The sequence below is a fragment of the Plecotus auritus genome (assembly GCF_963455305.1).
Source record: "Plecotus auritus genome assembly, chromosome: 13".
Classification (NCBI taxonomy): domain Eukaryota; kingdom Metazoa; phylum Chordata; class Mammalia; order Chiroptera; family Vespertilionidae; genus Plecotus; species Plecotus auritus.
The window spans coordinates 31,044,447-31,068,908 of NC_137779.1; the positions used below are offsets into that span (position 1 = coordinate 31,044,447).

Genomic DNA, 24,462 nt, shown 5'->3' on the forward strand with positions numbered 1-24,462 from the left:
CTTTATTCTTCGTCCTGAGCAGACAGCCCTGACGCCTGCTCCCCGCCCGGCAGCTTCTCGCTGGGACGTCCCCTCCCATCGCCGTGTTAGCATCACACCTGAGCAACACTCGGCCGCTGGCTCATGAGGCAGCATTTGTCACACGCTGGCGCCTACTCATCTCCCACGACCCCGAAGGGAGGGGACGTCTCAGCTCCAGAAGGCAGAGCCTTCTCTTCGGTTCCCCGTTCCATCCTTGGTGCCTGGCGCGCAGTAGGGGCTTTGGGGCGGCTCGCCAGCCGTTGGCATGAACTAAATCAGAGACTCTATACAAAGTGTCACAGCAGCCGAAACCGGTTTGGCTCAGTGGATAGAGCGTCGGCCTGCGGACTGAAGGGTCCCGGGTTCGATTCCGGTCAAGGGCATGTACCTTGGTTGCGGGCACATCCCCAGTGGGAGGTGTGCAGGAGGCAGCTGATCGATGTTTCTCTCTCATCGATGTTTCTAGCTCTCTATCCCTCTTCCTTCCTCTCTGTAAAAATTCAATATAAAATATATTAAAAAAAAACAAAAAACAAAACAAAGTGTCACAGCAGACCGCGAGAACGGCGAACCCCCCTTCCTTCTTGCCTCGTTTCCCCGATTCCTTCTCCTGCGGGAGGGCCCGTCACCTGGGCGTCCCTCGTTCCCCGTCAGAAACGCGCTTGGCGGGTGTTCGGTAAACGCTGCAGTGCGGCATCACCCCCACCTCTTCTGAGGCCAAGAGGCCGGCGAGAAACTCAGCTGCGTCTCCTTCGTCGCGATGGTCACAGTCATCATGTTCCCCCCCCCCGCCCCCCCCCCCCACACACACCGGGCCGGTGTCTTCATCCCCCGATCCACACGCACGCTGCTGTCCTGCATGCTTCTGTGTACAGGCGCCCGACTTAGTAAGAGCGTCGGTTCAGGAGCTCCGAGCGGCGTGTGGCTCCGGGCCGAGGACCCGCCACGCAGCACACGGGGACGTGGCACACGGGACCGGGATGCGGGGGCTGCGTTTCGCCTCCGTGTGGCTCATCGGAATCTCCATGTGGGGCTCAGTGTGGTCGGGCAGGGAGCACAGGCCTCGACCTCCCGTCTCGTCGCTCCCCAAACCGACGTCTTGTTGTGGGGAAATTCCAGACGCAGACCAGCGGGCGAGCATCACGTAGGGAATGTCCACGGGTTGGCCGTTCAGCTCTGCCGCCATGCCTCTTTCCAGATTCTTCCACATACATATGTAAATGAATTTCGGAGAGGAAGGGAGAGGAGAGAGAGAAACATCCATGATGAGGGAGAATCATGGATCGGCTGCCTCCTGCACGCCCCCGACCGGGGATCGAGCCTGCAACCCGGGGCACGTGCCCTTGACCGGAACCGAACCTGGGACCCTTCAGTCCGCAGGCCGACGCTCTGTCCACCGAGCCACACCCGCCAGGGCCTACATTCTCCCTTTCATGGCTCTTCCGTGTTCTCTTGCAAAAAACACATTCTGGGGTAGCCAGCTTGCTCCCACTGACGGGCGGACGGATGGGTAGTTACATTGTTTCTAACCTTCTGCTAAAGCCCCTAAGCGTGTAGCTTCCGGATACATTTCCCGTGGTGCACGTGGTTTCGTGTGTGACTGTATGTGGGTGCGTGTGCGCGTGCATAGGGATGTGTGTGTGTGTTTCTCTGGGGCAGAAACTTAGAAGTGGGTCATGGGGCGCGTGCCTTTTGTACCCTTAGGACCGCCAGCTGGCCCCCGCCCAGCCCACCCGTCTCCGTGAGCAGAGAAACAGACGCCACGTGGAGGCAGGACGGGCCTCGGAGAGCTCCCAGCGCAACCTTCGGACAGGGCGGGTTTCCGTGTGGATGCATCTCCCAGGGGGGGGGTGTGCGCCGGCCACGCTAGGGTTTAACCCCTCCAGCCTCACTCACTCCTCCATCCGTGGAACGGGAGCATCGGCCCAGGTGGCTCTCCTCCTGTTGCGACAGAAGGGGCCTGTACCGTTAGCGTCTGGGACAAAAACGATGAGATTTCTTGGTTCATTTTTTTTATTTTTTATTTTTTTAAAAATATATTTTTTATTGATATTTTACAGAGAGGAAGGGAGAGGGACAGAGAGCTAGAAACATCGATGAGAGAGAAACATCGATCAGCTGCCTCCTGCACGCCCCCTACTGGGGATGTGCCCGAAACCAAGGTACATGCCCTTGACCGGAATCGAACTCGGGACCCTTCAGTCCGCAGGCCGACGCTCTATCCACTGAGCCAAACCGGTTTCGGCATGGTTAATTTTTTTTTTAAAGCAGAAGTTAGTATTTCTTCTTTTTAAAAAATGTATCTTTATTGTTCAAAGTATTACCGATACCCCCCTGTCCCCCATTGGACCCCCTCCATCACACACACACACACACACACACACACACACGCACACCCGGGGTGCACACACTATTTTTTTTTTTATCTGTTGCAAACCATCACCACCATCTCTCGTTAGCACCCATCCCCACACAGAGTTGCAATGCTTTTTTTATTTCTCATGAAGCAATTGGCCAATTTCCTGCCAGCGGGCAGGCCAGCCTGGTCTTGCCCCCAAATCCAATTTCTCAAAAGAAACGAAGAATCCAAATGTGTACGTGTTCTCTCTCATTTCAGAGAGTTGCCACCCCTCCCTCCCCGTCCCCCTCCATCCCCCTCCCTCCCTCCCTCCCTCCCTCCCTGTGCCATAGACACGAGGGCATGGCCGCCGGAGGTCCAGTGTGAGAGCCAACCTCTCTGGGGTGGACAGCCCCGTCTCTGGGCCATCCCTGCACGGCGGCCTCATTATCGCTGCCCCTGAGGCTGCTGGGAGGCCGCGGGAAGGAGGCCTAATGGTCTGGTTGCAGCCGGAGCCCGCCCCTCCCCCACTTCTGTGTGCTGCCGTGTCCGCCCCGGTTGGATGCCCTGTCGGGGACCGTCTTGTTCCCACTTTTTAATCAAGTGTCGTCTCCGCGAGTGGCTTGAGGGAGCAGGGGCGCTGCCGAGACACGTCCGGCGGTGAGTCCGCAGGAGGCGGCTCCAAACCCGTCCACGCAGGGGGCCGAGGGCCCGACAGGAGGGGCCTGCGAGGCTCGGTGGCTCCGGCACCAGAAACTGGAGCCCCCGGGAGGGACAAGGCCGAGACTCGGGCGGGATGTGGGAATCAGTGCCGGGTGCGGGGGAGGGGGGGGCCTGGCCGCAGGGGTCACAGGGCACCTACCCGTTTCCTTTGCTCACTCACTCACTCACTCACTCACTCATTCATTCATTCACTCACTCATTCATTCATTCATTCACTCACTGATTCATTCACTCATTCACTAACTCATTCATTCACTCAGTAACTCATTCCCTCACTCACTCATTCATTCCCTCACTCACTCACTCATTCATTCCCTCACTCACTCATTCATTCCCTCACTCACTCATTCATTCATTCCCTCACTCATTCATTCATTCATTCACTCACTCATTCATTCACTCACTCATTCCCTCACTCACTCATTCCCTCACTCACTCATTCCCTCACTCACTCATTCCCTCACTCACTCACTCATTCATTCCCTCACTCACTCACTCATTCCCTCACTCACTCATTCATTCACTCACTCATTCACTCATTCATTCATTCACTCACTCACTCACTCATTCCCTCACTCATTCATTCCCTCACTCACTCACTCATTCATTCACTCATTCATTCACTCACTCATTCCCTCATTCACTCATTCCCTCACTCACTCATTCCCTCACTCACTCATTCACTCACTCATTCCCTCACTCACTCATTCCCTCACTCACTCACTCATTCCCTCTCTCACTCATTCCCTCACTCACTCATTCCCTCACTCACTCATTCCCTCACTCACTCATTCATTCACTCATTCATTCACTCACTCATTCAGTCACTCATTCATTCACTTACTCACTCTTCCATTCATTCACTCATTCGTTCATGCACTCATTCACTCATTCTGTCAATCTCACCGAGTGCTCCCCGTCCCAGACATGACCTTGGCCGTGGAGAGAGGACTCCCCTCCATGGGCTCCCTGTCCAGCAGAAGAGAAATGCCTGACACCTGAGCAGAGACCAGCAGATACGCAAGGAGTGTTTTGGGGAGAGTGAGGGGAGCAGGGAGGACGGTAAAACGAGGGTGAGGGGGGAGCCGATGGAGATGGACAGGGCTCCCTCGGAGGCAGACTCCTCGGGGCTCCCAGGGGTGAGGTGACTGGGGAGCTGTCATTTTCTGCAGCTGCATCCTGCTCTCTTGATGTGGGTTCTCAAAGTGGGGTCCCCGCCAGGCAGCGTCACCTGAGAGCTTGTTAGAAATACACGTTCTTCCCGGCCAGCGTGGCTCCGTGGTGAGCATCGACCTGTGAACCAGGAGGTCAGGGTTCGATTCCCGGTCAGGGCACAGGCCCGGGTTGTGGGTTCAATCCCCGGTGGGGGGCGTGCAGGAGGCCGCTGATCCATGATTCTCTCTCATCATGGATGTTTCTCTCTCTCTCTCCCCCTCTCCCTTCCTCTCTGAAATCAATAAAAAGATATATATATATTTTTTTTTTTTAAAAAAGAGAGCTTCGCTCATCGGCTTGTTGAAAGCGTAGGCCCAGCGCCGTGGTCGGCAAACCGCGGCTCGCGAGCCACCTGCGGCTCTTTGGCCCCTTGAGTGTGGCTCTTCCCCAAAATACCACGGCCCGGGCGAGTCTAATTTGAAGAAGTGGCGTCAGAAGAAGTTTACGTTTAAAAAATGTGGCTCTCCAAAGAAATTTCCATCGTCGTCCTGTGGATATTGGGCTCTGTGGACGAATGCGTTTGCCGACCACTGGCCTAGCGTGTGAGAGGCGGCGCCGGGACCTCCAGGCGGTGGCAGCATCGAGAACAGGGGAGAGAGCCGAAACCGGTTTGGCTCAGTGGATAGAGCGTCGGCCTGCGGACTGAAAGGTCCTGGGTTCGATTCCGGTCAAGGGCATGTACCTTGGTTGCGGGCACATCCCCAGTGGGAGGTGTGCAGGAGGCAGCTGATGGATGTTTCTCTCTCATCGATGTTTCTAGCTCTCTATCCCTCTCCCTTCCTCTCTGTGAAATATCAATAAAATATATTTAAAAAAAAAAAAAAAAAAAAGAACAGGGGAGAGAGGACTTCATTCACTCACTCATTCACTCATTCACTCATTCATTCACTCACTCATTCACTCATTCATTCATTCACTCATTCACTCATTCATTCACTCACTCACTCATTCACTCACTCACTCATTCACTTATTCACTCTTTCATTCATTCACTCACTCATTCACTCACTCATTCATTCACTCACTCATTACTCACTCACTCATTCACTTATTCACTCTTTCATTCATTCACTCACTCACTCATTCATGGAGAACAGGGGCTCAGAGGTCCCCTTCCGGCCCGGGGCTGTTTCTCCCGGAGCGTTCAGACCCTCCCCGGGGAGGCTCCATCCTTCGCCCCGACGCGGGGTTGAAACGGCCCGTTTCCCGGTCCGCCACGTCGGAGCCGGTATCACCAAGGGCCTCCACCTTCTCCCGTGGCCTTTCCTGCGGTGTTTGCTCCGCCAGCGGGGACGCGTTTTCTCCCTCGCGGCCCCAGGCTTCTCGTTCTCGTGATGACGCTCCACACGGGCGCAACCTGACCGGCCGCAGATGCCAACTCGGGGGGCCCACGAGACTCCCCTGTGTGTGTGTGTGTGGGGGGGTGGGGGCTCCATGCGAAGTGGAGGTTTTGTGTGTGTCTTTAATGATCTGTCATTAGTGTGTGTGTGGGGCGGGGGGGGACATGTGGGTGTGTGTCTTTAATGATCTGTCATTAGTGTGTGGGGGGGAGGGGACATGTGGACCATATTAAAAACAAGCTTTTTATTTTTGAGGAGAAAGACCATCGTAAAGAGCAGGGAGGCGCTTCCTTTCACGGGCATGAATGGGGCTAATTGGGACGCTGGGATTAACGCGGTTCCATCAGAAAGAACGCCGCCATCTGCGATCCATACGTGCCTCTCCCTCTGCAAAGGCAGCCGAGCGTCGCCAAGCCGCGGGCCCCACGCGCAGCAGCAGATGCAGCGGCTTAGCTTCTGCTGGGAGTGTCCGCCCTGGGCAGCGAGGCCTCCTTTGTGATGTTGGAAGCCACCCAGGTATTATTTCTTCAACGTTTTTACTGATGTTTTTAGAGAGAGAGAGAGGGAGGGAGAGAGAGAGAGAGAGAGAGGGAAAGAGAGAGAAACATCAGTGATGAGAGAGAATCAGGGACCGGCTGCCTCCTGCACGCCCCCCACTGGGGATGGAGCCCGCCACCCGGCCTGTGCCCTGGCCGGGAATCGAACCCTGACCTCCTGGTTCCTAGGTCGAGGCTCAACCACGGAGCCACGCCGGGCAGGCGAGGAAGGCTTGTTTGTTTCTTATCCAACCACAGAGGGAAGAGACACCGGGTCTGTCCACCATGGAGCCTCCTGGGCATCCATCCACTCCTGACCCCACTCAGGGCAGACGCTGGCCCCAGCCCATCCTCCTAGACTCCCCACCCACACTCCTCATCCCTGACTCCCCACCCCACACTCCCCACCCCACACTCCCCATCCCGCACTCCCCACCCCTCACTCCCCACCCCACACTCCTCATCCCTCACTCCCCATCCCCATCCTCCCCACCCCTCACTCCCCACCCCCTCACTCCCCACCCCACACTCCCCACCCCTCACTCCCCATCCCACACTCCCCACCCCTCACTCCCCACCCCACACTCCCCACCCCTCACTCCCCTCCCCACACTCCCCACCCCTCACTCCCCACCCCACACTCCCCACCCCTCACTCCCCACCCCACACTCCCCACCCCTCACTCCCCACCCCACACTCCCCACCCCACACTCCCCACCCCTCACTCCCCACCCCTCCCTCCCTACCCCCACACTCCCCACCCCACACTCCCCACCCCACACTCCCCACCCCACACTCCCCACCCCTCACTCCCCACCCCTCCCTCCCTACCCCCACACTCCCCACCCCACACTCCCCACCCCACACTCCCCACCCCTCACTCCCCACCCACACTCCTCATCCCACACTCCCCACCCCTCACTCCCCACCCCACACTCCCCACCCCACACTCCCCACCCCTCACTCCCCATCCCACACTCCCCACCCCTCACTCCCCACCCCACACTCCCCACCCCTCACTCCCCATCCCACACTCCCCACCCCCTCACTCCCCACCCCACACTCCCCACCCCACACTCCCCACCCCTCACTCCCCACCCACCCTCTGCTCGGGCTCCAGGCTCTGCATCCTCTCCCCAGTCCATTCGCCCTCCCTCGTCTGCCCGTCCTTCACGTCCCGGCTCAGAGAGAACCAGGAGGAGATGCCTAAGCCTCCGTCCTGGTCCACATCCCAACATGGAGTGTGACGGTGGCAGTGATGCATGACCGTGGCCAAAAGGGTCACGTCCCCGGAGTCATCCCGTCGGGGGGGGCAGTGACAGGGGCCATGTCTCCGGGTCCCCTATCTGGGGATCTCACAGACTCAATTTCCGGCCGTGGCGGGGCTGTGGGCTCCCCCAGCCGACGGGCCGCTCGCTGACGGAGGACACAATATCCCAGCCGCTGACAGGCGCGCAGATAAAGCAAACAGATGCCCGGGACGGGAGCCGGCCGGTGAACGGGCTGTCAGCTGACGGCGGGATGGAAAGGGCCGGCTGTCAGCGGAGGGCCCGTCCCCTCTCCCGCGGCCTTAGGAAACCGGAATGGGCCTTTCCAGATCAATAACAGTTACTCAACGACCCTGTCTCCCTGGGAGACGGGGAGTGAGCAGGTGAGCGGCGATGAGCAGGCGGGTATTTGTCAGGGCTGAGCGTCCCGAATTCCTTGTGGTCAGGAGCTAGGGTGTCTGTCAGGCAGGAAATACGACCGAGGCTGGCGATTGCCTCTGCTCCCTGGATCCGCTCCCTGGATCCGGGCTCCCCAGAACGTGAGGTGAATTCACTAGTAGGTGCTCCACGCGGTGCTGGAGGCTGGTTGGGGGGGCGGGGAGGGTGCAGACGGGGTCTCGTGCAGCTCCTGGGGGTGAACGGCCACGGGGTTGGGGTCGGAGGCGCGTGGACGTGGCGGCAATGACCCGAGTCTCGCAAAGGAGGAAGCTGGCAGCCCCGCTCTCCTCCGCGTGGGCTCGGCCCCCAGGAGGCTGGCTGGGCTGGGCCCTTGGGTGACGGGAGTCGTGGGAGAGGCCGGGAAGCGAGGAGGGCCCGTAGCCTCCTCCTCTGGAAGGGAGGGCTGTGAAGTCACACGCGAATGGTGTAGAGACGGGAGGAGAAGTGGGGCCATTCTGTAGTTGCTGGTCAGCGCTCCTTATCATAGCCTATATATCGAGCTGTCTGCCTACCTACCTTTCTATCTGCATATGGATCCATCTATCCACCCAGTCCTCCATCCAACCATCAGTCATTTCATTTATTCATCCACTCTTTATCTACGCATCCGTCATCCATCTGTTCATGCATCCACCCATCCACCCATCCATCATTCATCATCTCTTCATTCATCCATTCATCATTTATTCAACCATCCATCCCTCCAGCCATCGATCATTTCATGTAGGCATCCATTCATCACCCATCTATTCATCCATTTATCCATGCATCTCTCCATCCATCATCCATCCACCCATGTATCTATCCATCCTTCTATCATCCATTTATTCATCTATTCGTTATCTATCTACCTATCTATCTATCTATCTATCATCTATCTATCTATCTACCCATCATCCATCCATCCAGCCATTGATCATTTCATTAGGCATCCATTCATCACCCATCTATTCATCCATTTATCCATGCATCTCTCCATCCATCATCCATCCACCCATGTATCTATCCATCCTTCTATCATCCATTTATTCATCTATTCGTTATCTATCTATCTATCTATCTATCTATCTATCTATCATCTATCTATCTATCTATCTACCCATCATTCATCCATCCAGCCATTGATCATTTCATGTAGGCATCCATTCATCACCCATCTATTCATCCATTTATCCATGCATCTCTCCATCCATCATCCATCCACCCATGTATCTATCCATCCTTCTATCATCCATTTATTCATCTATTCATTATCTACCTATCTATCTATTTATCTATCATCTATCTATCTACCTATCTACCCATCATCCATCCATCCATCCATCCATGGAAACTCAAGCTCCAAGAAGATACATACTTGCCAAACATCATGTGGCTATTGATTAGATCCGCCCTGGATCCCCCCCTGTGGCCAAGCGTTAGGTCCAAAACCACTGTGGCAGACCACACTGTCTTCTTGATAATGTCTGTCTGTTTTAGCCCAAATTAGTACATCGAAGGGTCGCCGGCTCCATTCCTGGTCAGGGCACATGCCCGGGTTGTGGGCTCAATCCCCAGTCTGAGGCATGGCAGGAGGAAGTCAATTGATTGATGTGTTGCTCTCACGTCGATGTATCTCTGCCTCCTCCTCTCTCTAAAACTCAATACAATAGAAAACTTTGGCCCTAACCGGTTTGGCCCAGTTGATAGAGCGTCGGCCTGCAGACAGAAGGGTCCCAGGTTCGATTCCAGTCAAGGGCATGTACCTTGGTTGCGGGCACATCCCCAGTGGGAGGTGTGCAGGAGGCAGCTGATGGATGTTTCTCTCTCATCGATGTTTCTAGCTCTCTATCCCTCTCCCTTCCTCTCTGTAAAAAATCAATAGAATATATTAAAAAAATAAAAACTTTGGTTAAAAAAAAAATGTATTCACCTCATGCAGTTTGTGAGTATATTCACCTCACGCTCATCGGTCACTTGCCCGTGTGCTGTTAGGTCGACCCGTGTGCGCTGTTAGGTCGACCCGTGTGACGTTCCCGCCGAGCAGTGATGCTCAGCAGCGAAACCTCGGTTTCCCACGTTTCGATCTGAAGCACGTACGCCGTTTGGGGAGCACGTAGAGTCCCGTATGGGCTGGTTCTGGAAGGATCATGAACACACTACCCAAGTGGACTTCGGCATGTTCACCTCTCGTTTCTAAATCACTTATGGAACCCCTCCCTCCCTGTGGAGCTCAGTGGCTGAGCATCGACCGATGAACCTGGAGGTCACAGTTCGATCCCCGGTCAAGGGCACAGGCCCGGGTGGCGGGCTCGATTCCCAGTGGGGGGGTGGGGGGTGGGCGGGGCGTGCAGGAGGCAGCCGATCCATGATTCTCTCTCGTCACGGATGTTTCTCTCCCTCTGCCTTCCTCTCTGAAATCAATATATATATATAATTTTTATTTTTATTGGTTTTTTACAGAGAGGAAGGGAGAGGGACAGAGAGTTAGAAACATCGATGAGAGAGAAACATCGATCAGCTGCCTCCTGCACACCTCCTACTGGGGATGTGCCCGCAACCAAGATACATGCCCTTGACCGGAATCGAACCCGGGAACCTTGAGTCTGCAGGCTGACGCTCTATCCACTGAGCCAAACCAGTCAGGGAATATAATAATAAAAATATATTTTTATAAAATGATCATCGCTGATGGCCCTAAGGACTCTGAGGTGCCCGTGACCATCTTGTTTTTCTCTCTCCTTTCTCCCTCTCTGCCGCCTGCAGTGATCGAGGGCCGTGGGGTCACGGACCCCATCCCAAGGTTCTCCTCGCCGCCGCCCTACCTGCCCGTGAGCTTCCGCGTCCTCCGAGCGGACACCTCCTTCCTCCTGAGGGGGGCCCGCCGGGACCCCACGCACAACGCCAGCCTGCAGTCCCGCGTGGAGTCCTTCTTCACCTACAGAACCCGGCGGCCCCCGCTCCTCAACGCCAGCTTCGGGCCCTTCTCCGTGGAGAAGGTGGTGCCTCTGGACTCGACCTTGACCTTGACCTCTCTAGGCCCCACCGAGACGTTTCGGTTCGACTGGAAGCTGCGGGCCCACATCCTGCAGGACAAGATCTACCCGGGCCGGCCCGTGGCGCAGGTCCTGTTTCACGTGCTGGGCCGGGACTGGGCCGAGCCCGGCCCCGCCGAGCCGCTGCCCTGCCTGCGGGTGTACGCCTTCCGGGAGACGCGCGAGGTCAGGGCCAGCTGCAGGCTGCGGGGCGCGCTGGGGCTGTGTGTGGCCGAGCTGCGGCTGCCGCCTGGCTGGTTCAGCCCCCCCGCCGTGGTGGCCGGGAGGCGGCGGCCGGCGGGCCCGGCTGAGGGGAGCCCCGTGGAGCTGTACTACACGGTGCACCCCGGGGACAACGGGCACGGGGACTGCGCCGGCAGCGGTGACCTCAGGAAGGGCAACGCCATCCGCCCCGGGAAGGACGGCCGGGAGGACGCCGCGTCCCACCTGCAGCGGGTCGGCGCCGTGCGCCTCTACCGCGCCCAGGACCGCGGCGACCAGCTCAGCGAGCTGCGTTTGGATGGGGACGTGGCCGTCTGGCTGCCCTCCAGGCCGGCCAAGCAAGGGGACGTGGTGACCGCCTACGTCACCGTGGCCAGCAACTCCACGGCCGACCTCTTCACCTTGAGGTAGGTGCGCGGACGGACGGTCCCCCCCCCCCCCCCCCCAGGCTGTGGGGCGCGCTGGGCCTGCGCGAGGCCTGGGAACCCGTTATCCAGTTAAGATCTGTCCCGAAAGATAAAGACGATCCAGATCGGGGCTGTTCCCGTGACCTTAGGGCAGGGGTGGGCAAACTTTTTGACTCGAGGGCCACATGGGTTCTTAAATTGGACCGGAAGCATGGATGGAGTGTTTGCGTGAACTAATATAAATTCAAAGTAAACATCATTACATAAAAGGGTACGGTCTTTTTTTTTTATTATTTCAATAGTTTTATTCATTTCAAACATTTTAACAAGAAGAATGTAAACACTAATTATTATAATTTGAAACTTCAAAAAACGGAGGAATCATAGCACAATAACATACCTTGTATTGAAGATGGCAAAGGCAAAATAAAATTGCCTAACCAAGGAAAGGTACAAAAGCCTTTCAAATTAAACTTAAATATAATAAAATGATTTAAAACTAAAACAAATAGAAAAGGACAAAATGTGTAAACAGTAAATTAAACATTTTCTTTAGTGCAACTTCCAAATTATGCCCGGGACGTAGATGTAGATGGCACTGTAGACTGGGTTGAAAGGTTTTTGGTCTTTAAAACATCCACTTCAGTGGGAACAGTGTTGTTGGTCTCCTTTTTAGCTAATGCTCTGACACTGTGCTCTCCAGGGGCGTGTCTCCCTCCATCACCACGATAACGTGTCTATGCATTCCCAGGGTGATGTCAGGGGACGCGTCCGGGGTCATTACAAGGAGCCTCTGGAAGATGGAGAGGTTGTTCCTTCTACTGAATGGGGATATAAATCTGCCCACTCAGAAGGAGGAGCTGCGGCCGTGTTTCCCGACGTTGCCATGTTAACACTGCTGCTGGTGAAGGAGCGGAAGGGAGAGCAAGAGAACCCTCCCCTCTTTCGGCTCCGCCGGCCGGATAGAACAGCCGAACGGGCCGTAGTTTGCCCACGGCTGCCTTAGGGTGAGGGTCGCAGGTGGGCCCTGGTGCCTTCCGGAAAAAAAAACAGTCCCCTGAGCCTCGGGGGACGCGCTGCGGCAGATGTTCACAGAGAGAAGGATGGCTTGTTACCTGACCGCCCAGTGGCGGGGCAGGGGGGCGGGGGGGGGGGGGAGGGTGCTCGGGGGAGTATATTCAGGAAGGGGGTTTGCCCGGCCTGGAGGGACCCTCCTGCTTCACGTGGAAGCCAGGTGGCGCTCCCGCCCTCACGCCCCTCTTACCTGCGTGTTGGGGGCGGGGCCAGAGGCCAGACACGGGATCCAAGGTCGGCATGACGCAATCCATCCCTCTCCCTTGACCTTGAACCACCGTGGGACTCGGAGAGCGAGGGTGGCGTGATGTGTCTCCGGCTGTGAGCTCTTTGGTACCTGGGCAGACGCTGTTTGCAGGGTCCAAAGCCCGTGGGGAGGGGGGAGGGGGGAGGAGGGGGGAGGAGGGGGGAGGAGGGGGGAGGAGGGGGGAGGGGAAGTTGCCAAGAAAAGACGGCTGGCTCCGGGGTCTAAGTGAGAAAAGCCAGGGATAAGCCCTTCTCCAAGGTCGCTGCCGTCGGGTTAGTACCGCCAGGCCGGCCGCGGCGGGCGACCCCAGCTCGGGAGCGCAGATCACCAAGGACGAAAGGCGCTGGCCCAACAGGAAGTCAGTCAGCAGAGGTGTCCGTCCCATGAAAAGGAAAAAGAATCCAGCCAGCGTGGCTCCGTGGCCGAGCGTCGACCTAGGAACCAGGAGGTCACAGTTCGATTCCCGGTCAAGGGCACAGGCCCAGGTGGCGGGCTCAATCCCCCGTGGGGGGCGTGCAGGAGGCAGCGGACCCGTGATTCTCTCTCATCACTGATGTTTCTCTCTCGCCCTCTCCCTTCCTCCCTGAAATCAATGAAAATATATATTTAAGAAACCGGACCGAATCCATTTCCGGAAAAACACAGCGAGACCCAGCACACGGGTCAGTCGGTTGCCAGGCACCTCGGCCACGGCCACGCGGGGACGGAAATCACCCAAATCAGGAAATGCCGATGACCACGCCGGCAGGCTTCCTGCCCCAATTACTTCCCGTTTCTGTTTGCTTCCTTCTTCTCTCCTTTAACACGTATGTGCCCAAAGCAGAACATTTCATCCTACGAACCTCTGCGCTGCCGAGCACCCCCCACCCCGCCCGCCCCCACTCCCTCCTAGGGAGATTGGGTTCCTCTTGTTCTCCTCTGGACCGCCCGCCGGAGGCATGAATATGCATGACCCCGTTGAACAAGATTTTTATTGACAACAAAAATGGATCTGAAGTCTCCCATGTGCGGCCCTTGGGTGGGCGCGTGAAAGGGCCATTGAGCCATCCGTGTGGGAGACGGGGGGTCCTGGCTGGTGGCTTTGGCCGAGAATGTCCATTTTGGGTGACGGAGGGGCTCTCCCCTTTGGGAAAAAAAAAATTAAAATTAAAAAAAATCTTGCCAAAACCGGTATGGCTCAGTGGATAGAGCGTCGGCCTGCGGACGGAAGGGTCCCGGGTTCAATTCCAGTCAAGGGCATGTCCCTTGGTTGCGGGCACATCCCCAGTGGGGGGTGTGCAGGAGGCAGCTGACCGATGTTTCTCTCTCATCGATGTTTCTAGCTCTCTATCCCTCTCCTCTCTCTTCCTCTCTGTAAAAAATTAATAAAATATATTTTAAAAAAATAAAATAAAATCTTTTAAAAAGTCTTATCTTGACACCATTCCGTTTCCGATCCGGGAGCGTCAGAGGAGGACGGGACACGATGAATGAAGAGAATGCACGTGCCTTTCAGTTCTCTCGCGCCCCCTCGTCCTCTGATTCCTGGAAAATCGACCCTCTTCCTCCGTTTTAATTTGTGTCTCTGCCCCGCCTCCCTCTGCAGGACGGAGGGGCTGGGCGGGGGGGGGGGGGGGGGGGGGCTCCATTCATCAGGCGTTTTTCTTCCCCGCACGGTTCGGGGCCACCACACATTTGTCATCAGACCGATGGTTCCTTGGCAGAAAATAAATACGGCATCCGAAACGTATAGCGATCCCCACCGAAAGGTGAAGGCTCCTCACGCCGGGTGTGTGCAAACAGTATTGATTTATGGGAAAAGGAATTCCCCCGAGAGTCTTTGGTCGTCCAACGAGTTTATTCCTGGCGGGTGGGGGAGGGTGGGTTTGAGGCGTGGAGCCACAAGTCATTCATAATGTGTACGAGCCACCTACTAAGTGCAACCCGGATGGAAGAAGGTTCTAACGGTACTTCCATCCTGCGGGGTAGTCAGGCCGTTCGCAGGCGATGAAATATAGTGTGCTCGAAAGTACGGTAACATTCGTCTTTCTTGAGTATTCCTTGACATGTCTGCTATCCAGAAATGATTTGAAGGGGAGAAGGAAGACAGCAGGAGTGTGAGCGATTTTCATGGTGCGGGGAGGGGGGTTGTCTGAGGGGCCGTCCGGAGTGGGATCTGCGCTTTGCTGATAGTTTGTGGGTCGATGGCTAGATATAAATGGTTAAATAATTACATACTTCGTTCTCATGGTCACCTTCCGTTTTTATCGAGAGATTAAAGTTTTCCACTCATAAGAGTAACATCGCGTTTCATGGGCTAGTCATTGTATAAGTTAAAAAAAACCAAAGAGGGTCGAAACCGGTGTGGCTCAGTGGATAGAACGTCGGCCTGCGGACTGAAGGGTCCCGGGTTCGATTCCGGTCAAGGGCATGTACCTTGGTGGCGGGCACATCCCCGGTGGGAGGTGTGCAGGAGGCAGCTGATCGATGTTTCTCTCTCATCGATGTTTCTAACTCTCTATCCCTCTCCCTTCCTCTCTGTAAAAAATCAATAAAATATATTTAAAAAACAAACAAAACCAAAGAGGCAGATTGTTGTAAAGGAAAATATTCAGCGAATTCAGGACGTTTCGTATGTGGATGTGAGAACCTTTGTGTGGGGGATGCACACACACACAGGCCTGTTCCCGTGAGCAGAACCCAAGATCAGACCTCACGGGCCCTTCATCACGCAGTGTGGCCAAGGGCCTGTCTTTGTGTGTGCGTGTTTGTTAATCCTCCCCTAACGGGAATTTTCCCATCGATGTTTAGAGAGAGTGGACGGGAGAGGGAGACACAGAGAGAGAGAGAAACATCGATGTGAGAGAGACACATCCATGGGTGCCTCCCACTCTGCCCCCACCAGCGCTGGGGCTCGAACCCGCAACCCAGGTACCTGTCCTTGACCGGGACTCGACCCTGCGACCCCTTAGGTGTGTGGGCCGATGCTCTACCCACTGAGCACCACTGGCCAGGGTGGTCAACTGAGTCTTCAGAGGTGCATTGCAGACCTCACCTGGGCTTCCTGACTTGGGCCTGCCCACCAAATGTGTTGACTTTGTGTGAGGGTAGGGTTTCTATGGAAGAGCACGGGACCCAGCCCGGCCGGCGTGGCTATATGGTTGAGCATCCACCTAGGAACCAGGAGAGGTCACAGGTTCGATTCCCGGTCAGGGCCCAGGCCCAGGTTGCAGGCTCCATCCCCAGCGTGGCGCGTGCGGGAGGCAGCCGATCCATGAGTCTCTCTCATCATGGATGTTTCTCTCTCTCTTTCTCCTTTCCTCTCTGAAAGCAATAACAACACGCCTATTTTTTAAAGTACGGGGTCCACGCTCCCGTTTTATTCCTCTCGTCCTGGGCACCTTCCAGTTCCCCTCCTTCTCCTCCTTACCCGCGTCTCCATCGCGGCTCACCTCGCCGTCTCCCGTCTCCCGTCCCCTCCGTGTGGCTTGGGTGTCTTCCGACGCCCGAGGCTGCATTGCCCAGGAAGCCGGGAGCTCGTATATCAGCGATACTGGGCATCATGGTCTCGGGGCATTTCCTCCCGGGGTTACACGCTGTTTCTGGGAAGTAGGCGTCCGCGGCTGGGTGGAAGGTTAAAAGGCGATGACAAGAAACGTCCTGTTTTAAATCTGGTACCAGAGGAATGCCACGTGGACGGCTTTGCCCGCTGACATTTGTAGAAAGTGTTCAGAAAGCAGATGACTCCGTGAAATCGGCACCAACGAATAAATCAATGGAAATGCTGACGTCCTCCGCGGCTCTCCGCGCGCCTGGTCCCCGGCGGGCTGCGTCCCATGGACCGATGCAGCCGCCCCCCCCCCCCGCCCCAGGCGGGTCTCAGGAATTTATTTGTATTTGTTTTCTATATTATTTTACTTTACTGTTTGGGTCTCGGCATTGGAATGAGCTGCCTGTATCTGAGAGTCAGGAGCGTGAGAGTAGCATCTTGTGTTCGTTTTAAATTTTTTTAAATATATTTTTATTGCCCTGACCAGTGTGGCTCAGTGGATAGAGCGTCAGCCTGCGGACTGAAGGGTCCCGGGTTCGATTCCAGTCAAGGGCATGTACCTTGGTTGCGGGCACATCCCCAGTGGGAGGTGTGCAGGAGGCAGCTGATCGATGTTTCTCTCTCATCGATGTTTCTGACTCTCTATCCCTCTCCTTTCCTCTCTGTAAAAAAATCAATAAAATATATTTTTAAATAAATAAATAAAATAATAAAAAAATAAAAAAATAAATCATTGGGAAAAATGCCTCTGGTGAGGGTCAACAACACATAAATAAATAAATAAATAAATAAATAAATAAATAAATAAATAAGAGTTCGGGGGTTCCAAATGCTCCCCGTACCCACCACCAGGCAGAATCCGAACCATGCGCTTTGGGCCGGGACCGCGCCCTCCCTCCCTCCTTTCTTCCCTCCCTCCCTCTCTCCCTTTTTCCCTCCCTTCCTTCCTTCCTTCCTTCCTTCTTTCCTTCCTTTCTTTTTTTAAATATATTATTATTGATGTCAGAGAGGAAGGGAGAGAGAGAGAGAAACATCCATGATGGGAGAGAATCACGGATCGGCTGCCTCCTGCACGCCCCCTCACTGGAGATCCAGCCGCAACCCGAGCCTGTGCCCTTGACCGGGAATCGAACGCTGACCTCCTGGTTCCTAGGTCGGGCTGCATAGTCTTTTAAAATAAAAAAAACCCTGGCCGGTGTGGCTCAGTGGATAGAGCGTCGGCCTACTGGCTGAAGGGTCCCGGGTTCGATTCCGGTCAAGGGCACGTCCCTCGATTGCAGGCTCCATCCCAGCCCGGGCCCTGGCCGGGGCGCGTGCAGGAGGCAACCCATCGATGTGTTTCTCTCACATCCATGTTTCTCTCTGTCTCTCCCTCTCTCTCCCACTCTCTAAAAATCGATGGGAAAATATCCTTAGGTGAGGATTTTTTTTAAAAAGAAAAAAAACACAATAAATTCACAGTTTAGGGAGACAAAGGTACAGGGAGCCAGAGAGAGAGAGAGAGAGGGAGAGAGAGAGAGAGAGAGAGAGAGAGAGAGAGAGAGAGAGAGAGAGAGAGAGAGGATCACCAGGTCCTGGTGGCTCCCTGGGCCCGGGATTAATTTAAAATGTTTGCTTTCTCACTTCCCGCCCTTCCTTCCTGAAGTCGGTCTGTGTTGAGCTTCCGATACTCACAACCCAAGTAATTCCCGGCCGAGGCAGGGAGCCCGCCGCCCGGCCCCTCGGTCTCATTTCTCATCCATCACTGCCGGCGGCACCGGGCCCTCGCCGAGCCGGGAGATGTGGCCACACTGCACGGGGAGGTGATAATGAGATTTTAGGATCCAGGGAGAGAAGGGATGACACCCGCTCCTCCGCCTGGAGGTCGCTGCAGCCTGTTCCATAAGACCAGCCCGTCCCGCGGCCCGCCGCTCCGACGATCATCCACGGGACGTGGTGTCTCCGGGGCCCGCCGGGAGCTTCATTCCCTCGGATTGTCTTTTTTCCCTCACCTGCGGAGGGAGGGTGTTTTTGCCAATGATTTTTAGGGAGTGGAAGGGAGGGGGACGGGGAGAGAGAGACAGCAATTGGCTGCCTCCCTCACTCGCCCCAAAGTGCTTGCTTTGGGGCATGCCCTTGACCCCACATCGAACCCGCGACCCTCTGTCGGCAGGCCACCGTTCTAACCCCTGAGCCACACCGGCCAGGGCCAGATTGTCTTTTACGGAAGGCTCCAGGGCCCTGGCCGGTCTGGCTCAGTGGATAGAGCGTTGGCCTGCGGACCAAAGGGTCCCGGGTTCGATTCCGGTCAAAGGCACGCACCTCGGTTGCAGGCTCCCGCCCCGCCCCGCCCCCATTCGGCACCGAGGGACACAGAGGTGCCGTCTGTCGGGCAGAGGGCACGAGTCCCCAGCGGGGACAGAACCGGACCTAAGACTCAGGACTGAGCCATTGCTGAGACACCAGGGAAATTAAAAATATACATCATCGTGTGTTAATTATGCAACAATAAGCAGCAATACCTTTTATAAAAAAAAAAAAAATTTATTTTAGCCCGGCCAGCATGGGTCAGTGGTTGAGCGTCGAACTATGAACGAGGAGGTCAGGGTTCCATTCCCGGTCAAGGGCACAGGCCCGGGTTACGGGCTCGGTCCCCAGTGGGGGGCGTGCAGGAGGCAGCCGATCCCTGATTCTCCCTCATCATGGATGTTTCTCTCTCTCCCTCTCCCTTCCTCTCTGACATCAATAAATATATATATACTAGTGGCCCGGTGCACGAAATTCGTGCACATTAAAAGGGGGACCCAGAGTCAAGTCCCCGCCCACCCACATGCGCCTCAAAATTGCATGAGACCCAGACCCGGCCGCCCCTCCCCACGTTGGGCTAGATCCAGACCCGGCCAGTCCCACACTTGTCAAGCCCTGCCGGGAAGGGGGGTGCAGCCTCAGGTCCCCTGGCCTGGTGCCAGGATGGAGGGCATGGCCTGAGGTCCCCCAGATGGGGTGGGGGGCATGCCTTGAGGTCCCCTGTCAAGCCCCGCCAGGCAGGGGGGTGCAGCCTCAGGTCTCCTGGCCCAGTGCTGGGGCGGAGGGTGCAGCCTGAGGTCCCCTATCCCAGCACCAGGACGGGAAGTGCACCTTGAGGTCTCCCATCAAGCCCCGCCAGGCAGGGGGCGTGGCCTCAGGTCCCCTGGCCTGGTCCCAAGGCAGGAGGTGTGGCCTGAGGTCCCCCAGCCTGATGCCAGGGCGGGGGGCGTGGACTGAGGTCCCCTGTCAAGCCGCACAGGGGCAGAGCAGGGCGTAGCCTCAGGTCCCTGCTGATTGCTCGTTAAGGCTCCTTAAGGGAACTTGGCTTCAGCTGTGGGTGCAGCCATCTTTGTGACGGAGTGATGGTCAATGAGCATATTCCCTCTTTATTAGATAGGATATATTTTTTTTAAGTAAAGAAACGGAAAAGAGATGGTGGCAGTGTGGCGGGCACCCTGGGAAAGGCAGGCACTAACCTGGGGCTCCCTCTGGCTGTCCCCCCAGAGCCAAGGTGAAGAAGGGGGTGAACGTCCTGAGCGCACACCCCAGCGAGCCCGGCCAGTGGGCGGTGCGGCAGGAGCTGGGGGCCGGCGGCAAGCACAGCACCAGCACCGTGGTCTGCCAGCGCCTGGGGCCCGGCGCCCGCAACAGGTACGTAAGCACCAAAGGTAAGCGCCGCCTCGCCACCCGAAGGGCGTGACTGACCTCAGGTTCATGAGCTACTGGGCCCCCCACCCCCACCCTCACGTCAGAGGCTGGGCCCGCTGGCATGATGGTACCCGGAGGGCAGGGCGCGATGCTGCCTCGGTGCTGTGCGGGCTTTGGAGCAGAGATGCATTAGTGAGGTCCTACTGTGTGTCACCGAGGCTCAGGAGTTAGTGAGGTCCTACTGTGTGTCACTGAGGTTCAGGAGTTAACGAGGTCCTACTGTGCATCGCCCAGGCTCAGGAGTCAGTGAGGTCCTACTGTGCGTCACTGAGGCTCATGTGAGTTAGCGAGGTCCTACTGTGCATCACTGAGGCTCAGGAGTTAGCGAGGTCCTACTGTGCATCGCCCAGGCTCAGGAGTTAGCGAGGTCCTACTGTGCATCGCCCAGGCTCAGGAGTTAGCGAGGTCCTACTGTGCGTCACCGAGGCTCATGTGAGTTAGCGAGGTCCTACTGTGCGTCACTGAGGCTCAGGAGTTATTGAGGTCCTACTGTGCATCACCGAGGCTCAGGAGTTAGCGAGGTCCTACTGTGCGTCACCGAGGCTCATGTGAGTTAGCGAGGTCCTACTGTGCATCACTGAGGCTCAGGAGTTAGTGAGGTCCTACTGTGCATCACTGAGGCTCAGGAGTTAGCGAGGTCCTACTGTGCATCACCCAGGCTCAGGAGTTAGCGAGGTCCTACTGTGCATCACCCAGGCTCAGGAGTTAGCGAGGTCCTACTGTGCATCGCCGAGGCTCAGGAGTTAGCGAGGTCCTACTGTGCGTCACCGAGGCTCATGTGAGTTAGCGAGGTCCTACTGTGCGTCACTGAGGCTCAGGAGTTAGTGAGGTCCTACTGTGCATCACTGAGGCTCAGGAGTTAGTGAGGTCCTACTGTGCATCACTGAGGCTCAGGAGTTAGCGAGGTCCTACTGTGCATCACCCAGGCTCAGGAGTTAGCGAGGTCCTACTGTGCATCGCCGAGGCTCAGGAGTTAGCGAGGTCCTACTGTGCGTCACCCAGGCTCAGGAGTTAGTGAGGTCCTACTGTGCGTCACCGAGGCTCAGGAGTTAGTGAGGTCCTACTGTGTGTCACCGAGGCTCAGGAGTTATTGAGGTCCTACTGTGCATCACCGAGGCTCATGTGAGTCAGTGAGGTCCTACTGTGCATCACCGAGGCTCAGGAGTTAGCGAGGTCCTACTGTGCGTCACTGAGGCTCAGGAGTTAGCGAGGTCCTACTGTGTGTCACTGAGGCTCAGGAGTTAGCGAGGTCCTACTGTGCATCGCCGAGGCTCAGGAGTTAGCGAGGTCCTACTGTGTGTCACTGAGGCTCAGGAGTTAGCGAGGTCCTACTGTGCATCGCCGAGGCTCAGGAGTTAGCGAGGTCCTACTGTGTGTCACTGAGGCTCAGGAGTTAGCGAGGTCCTACTGTGCATTGCCGAGGCTCAGGAGTTATTGAGGTCCTACTGTGCGTCACTGAGGCTCAGGAGTTAGTGAGGTCCTACTGTGTGTCACTGAGGCTCAGGAGTTATTGAGGTCCTACTGTGTGTCACTGAGGCTCAGGAGTTAGTGAGGTCCCACTGTGCGTCACCGAGGCTCAGGCATGTCATTCACGGAGCCACGGTGTCCTGCTGAGTGGGACTTGGTCCCAACATTCCCCTGGATACTCGACTCCTCCTGCCCCTCCGACCCTCAGGGCCACACCCTCAGGGCCACACCCTTATTGGGGTCTCCATGGCTGCTGGCTCCTGGCTTGTGGTGCCCGAGCTCAGGGCTTCGTACTTGAAAGGAATGAAGGAGATGGAGGCAGAGGAGCAGCCGGGGCAGTGGGGCTGGGCGTGGCCGTTCCTCGCTCTCGCTCTGTCCACGTCGCCCGGAGGTCTCACAGGGGCCGTCACTTGTCACGTCCTGAAGGCACACATTCCCTCTGCATTTCTTTCCTTGACTCGCAATTTATTTTGTGTATTGGGGGAGGGGGGGAGAGGGAGAGGATAGGTCAGTGGTCGGCAAACCGCGGCTCGCGAGCCACATGCGGCTCTTTGGCCCCTGGAGTGTGGCTCTTCCACACAATACCACGGCCTGGCCGAGTCTATTTTGAAGAAGTGGCGTTAGAAGAAGTTTACGTTTAAAAAATGTGGCTCTCCAAAGAAATTTCCATCGTTGTCCTGTCAGTATTTGGCTCTGTGACTGATGAGTTTGCCGACCACTGGGATGGGTGATCCATTCACAGGGTTCCCATCTCAAAACCTCGAGACAATGACAAGCAGACTCTGCCCCAGCCCCCCTCACCCAGCTCCCACCCCGGGGCCATCGGGGTTCAAACGTCTACATAGACCTTCCTGTCGATCCTTGTTTCATGCATGCGCAGCACACACACACATGCACGCGCGCACACGCACGCACACACACGCATACGCACGCGCACACACATACACACACACACACCACACATTTCCTCCCTCACATCAGCATTAAACAACATCACTCTCTTTCTCACTGAATAATATAACGTGTACTTTTTCCGTGTCAGTGCGTGAAGCTCTTTATTTTCCTTTTTTAAAAATACCGTTTTATTGATTTCAGAGAGGAAGGGAGAGGGGAGTGGGGGACCAGAAAGTGCTCCCCCTACTGGCACAGAGGGGATATACACATTTCTAACAATGCACAGCCAGCTCTGGCCAGGTAGCTCCATACCTTACAGCATCGTCCGGATGCCCCAAGCTCGTGGGTTCGAATCCCCCGTCAGGGCACATACAGGCATCAGCCAAGGTCCCGGGGCCGGCGTGGCTCAGTGGTTGAGCGTCCACCTATGAACCCGGAGGTCCTGGTTCGATTCCCGATCAGGGCACATTCTCCGGCTGCAGGATCCCCAGGGCGGGGCGTGCCGATCCGTGACTCTCTCTCGTCCTTGGTGTTCCTTTCTCTCTCTCTCCCTCTCCCTTCCTCTCTGAAATCCATGAAAATATATCAACAAGAAAAGAATACGTAGCAAGAGAGCAGAGGGCTCCTTACGCCAGGCGTGAGGTGCGCAGGAAGGGCGGGCGGGCGGGAGGGAACCCGGGCGAGAGCAGGGTTTCCGTTCTGCCGGTGGCTCCCTGGCAGCCCAGCGACACCGGCAGGCACCACCGCGGTGACAGCGCCGGCGCGCGGAGAGGTAGCGAGCCGACAGGTAAGGGGGAAGCAGGGCCGTGGCGCACAGCTGGTGGGGACGATAAGATTCATGGGGCTGCGTCTCTCTTTCCCGGGGAAACGCGGTCGGGCTGGGCCCGGGTTAATCTCTCATTGTCTCCGGGGCCGCGAGCGCGGCTCACACAGCTGCCTGAAATAGCACCTCGATTGCCCGGCGTCTCCTGCCAACATCGTGAAAGACAAAGGGAGAAGGAGTGAGCCCAAAGTGAAGAGCCGGGCAGGTGCAGGGAGTCATAGCCGCCCCGGGCCCCGGCCTCCTCCTCTCTGAGTCACGTTCGTTCCTCGTTCGACCCATCCCCACGCGCCTGTTATTCTGCCGTCGCCGTCCGGAGGGAAAGCGGAGACGGAGAAGCAGCGCTGGCCACGTTGGCAAAAAAAAAAAAAAAAAAAAAATATGGAGCAGCAGCAGCAGCACCTACACCGGAGCAAATCCAGCCGGGGTTACGTCCTACTCACATAGCCGCTGAGCGCCAAGGGGGCGTGGGGAAGGACAGCCCCAGCCGGTGTGGCTCAGTGGGTAGAGCCTCGGCCTGCGGGCCCAAGGGTCCCGGGTTCGATTCCGGTCAAGGGCGCGTACCTCGGTTGCAGGCTCCTCCCCGGGGCCCAGGCCCTGGTCGGGGCGCGTGCAGGAGGCAACCCATCGATGGGTCTCTCTCTCACATCGATGTTTCTGTCTCCCCCTCTCCCTTCCACTCTCTCTAAAAATTCGTGGGAAATTATCCTCGGGGGAGGATTAAGAGAAAAGAAACTTCAAGGACAGACAGACGCACACTCACACACACTCACACACACTCCCCCCACGACGGTCTCGCCGAGGAAAGACACAAGCATCAGGGGTCCTCAAACTTTTTACACAGGGGGCCAGTTCCCTGTGCCTCAGACCGTTGGAGGGCCGGACTATAGTTTAAAAAAAAGCTATGAACAAATTCCTATGCGCACTGCGGGCCCGGGACGCGTCGTCGGCTGCTAAGCAGGACAGGCAGCGGCCCCCGGCGGGCCGGATCCATGTCCTCGGCGGGCCGCCTGTGGCCCGCGGGCCATAGTTTGAGGACGCCTGGGCAAGACGCATCTGCTGTTTCGCTGGCACACAGCCAGGCGGGAAGCGCTTTCCACCGTCCAAGCATCAACCACACACGTGTGCGTGCGCGGGCCCCCGCGGATCTTGCTTTGACATGCGTGTCGGGAAGAACAGTCCGGTGGATGGGTTT

At 56.6% G+C, this 24,462-nt stretch overlaps 1 protein-coding gene across 2 annotated transcripts in view; it reads left to right on the forward strand.

The window, feature by feature from the left end:
• Positions 1 to 24,462, forward strand: part of TMEM132C (transmembrane protein 132C) — a 96,678-nt gene that overhangs the window by 41,187 nt on the left and 31,029 nt on the right. For both annotated transcript variants that reach the window (XM_080649980.1, XM_080649981.1), the window contains exons 2-3: positions 10,625 to 11,522; positions 19,883 to 20,029. In XM_080649980.1, coding sequence (XP_080506106.1) covers positions 10,625 to 11,522; positions 19,883 to 20,029 — 1,045 coding nt within the window. The remainder of the gene's footprint in view (positions 1 to 10,624; positions 11,523 to 19,882; positions 20,030 to 24,462) is intronic.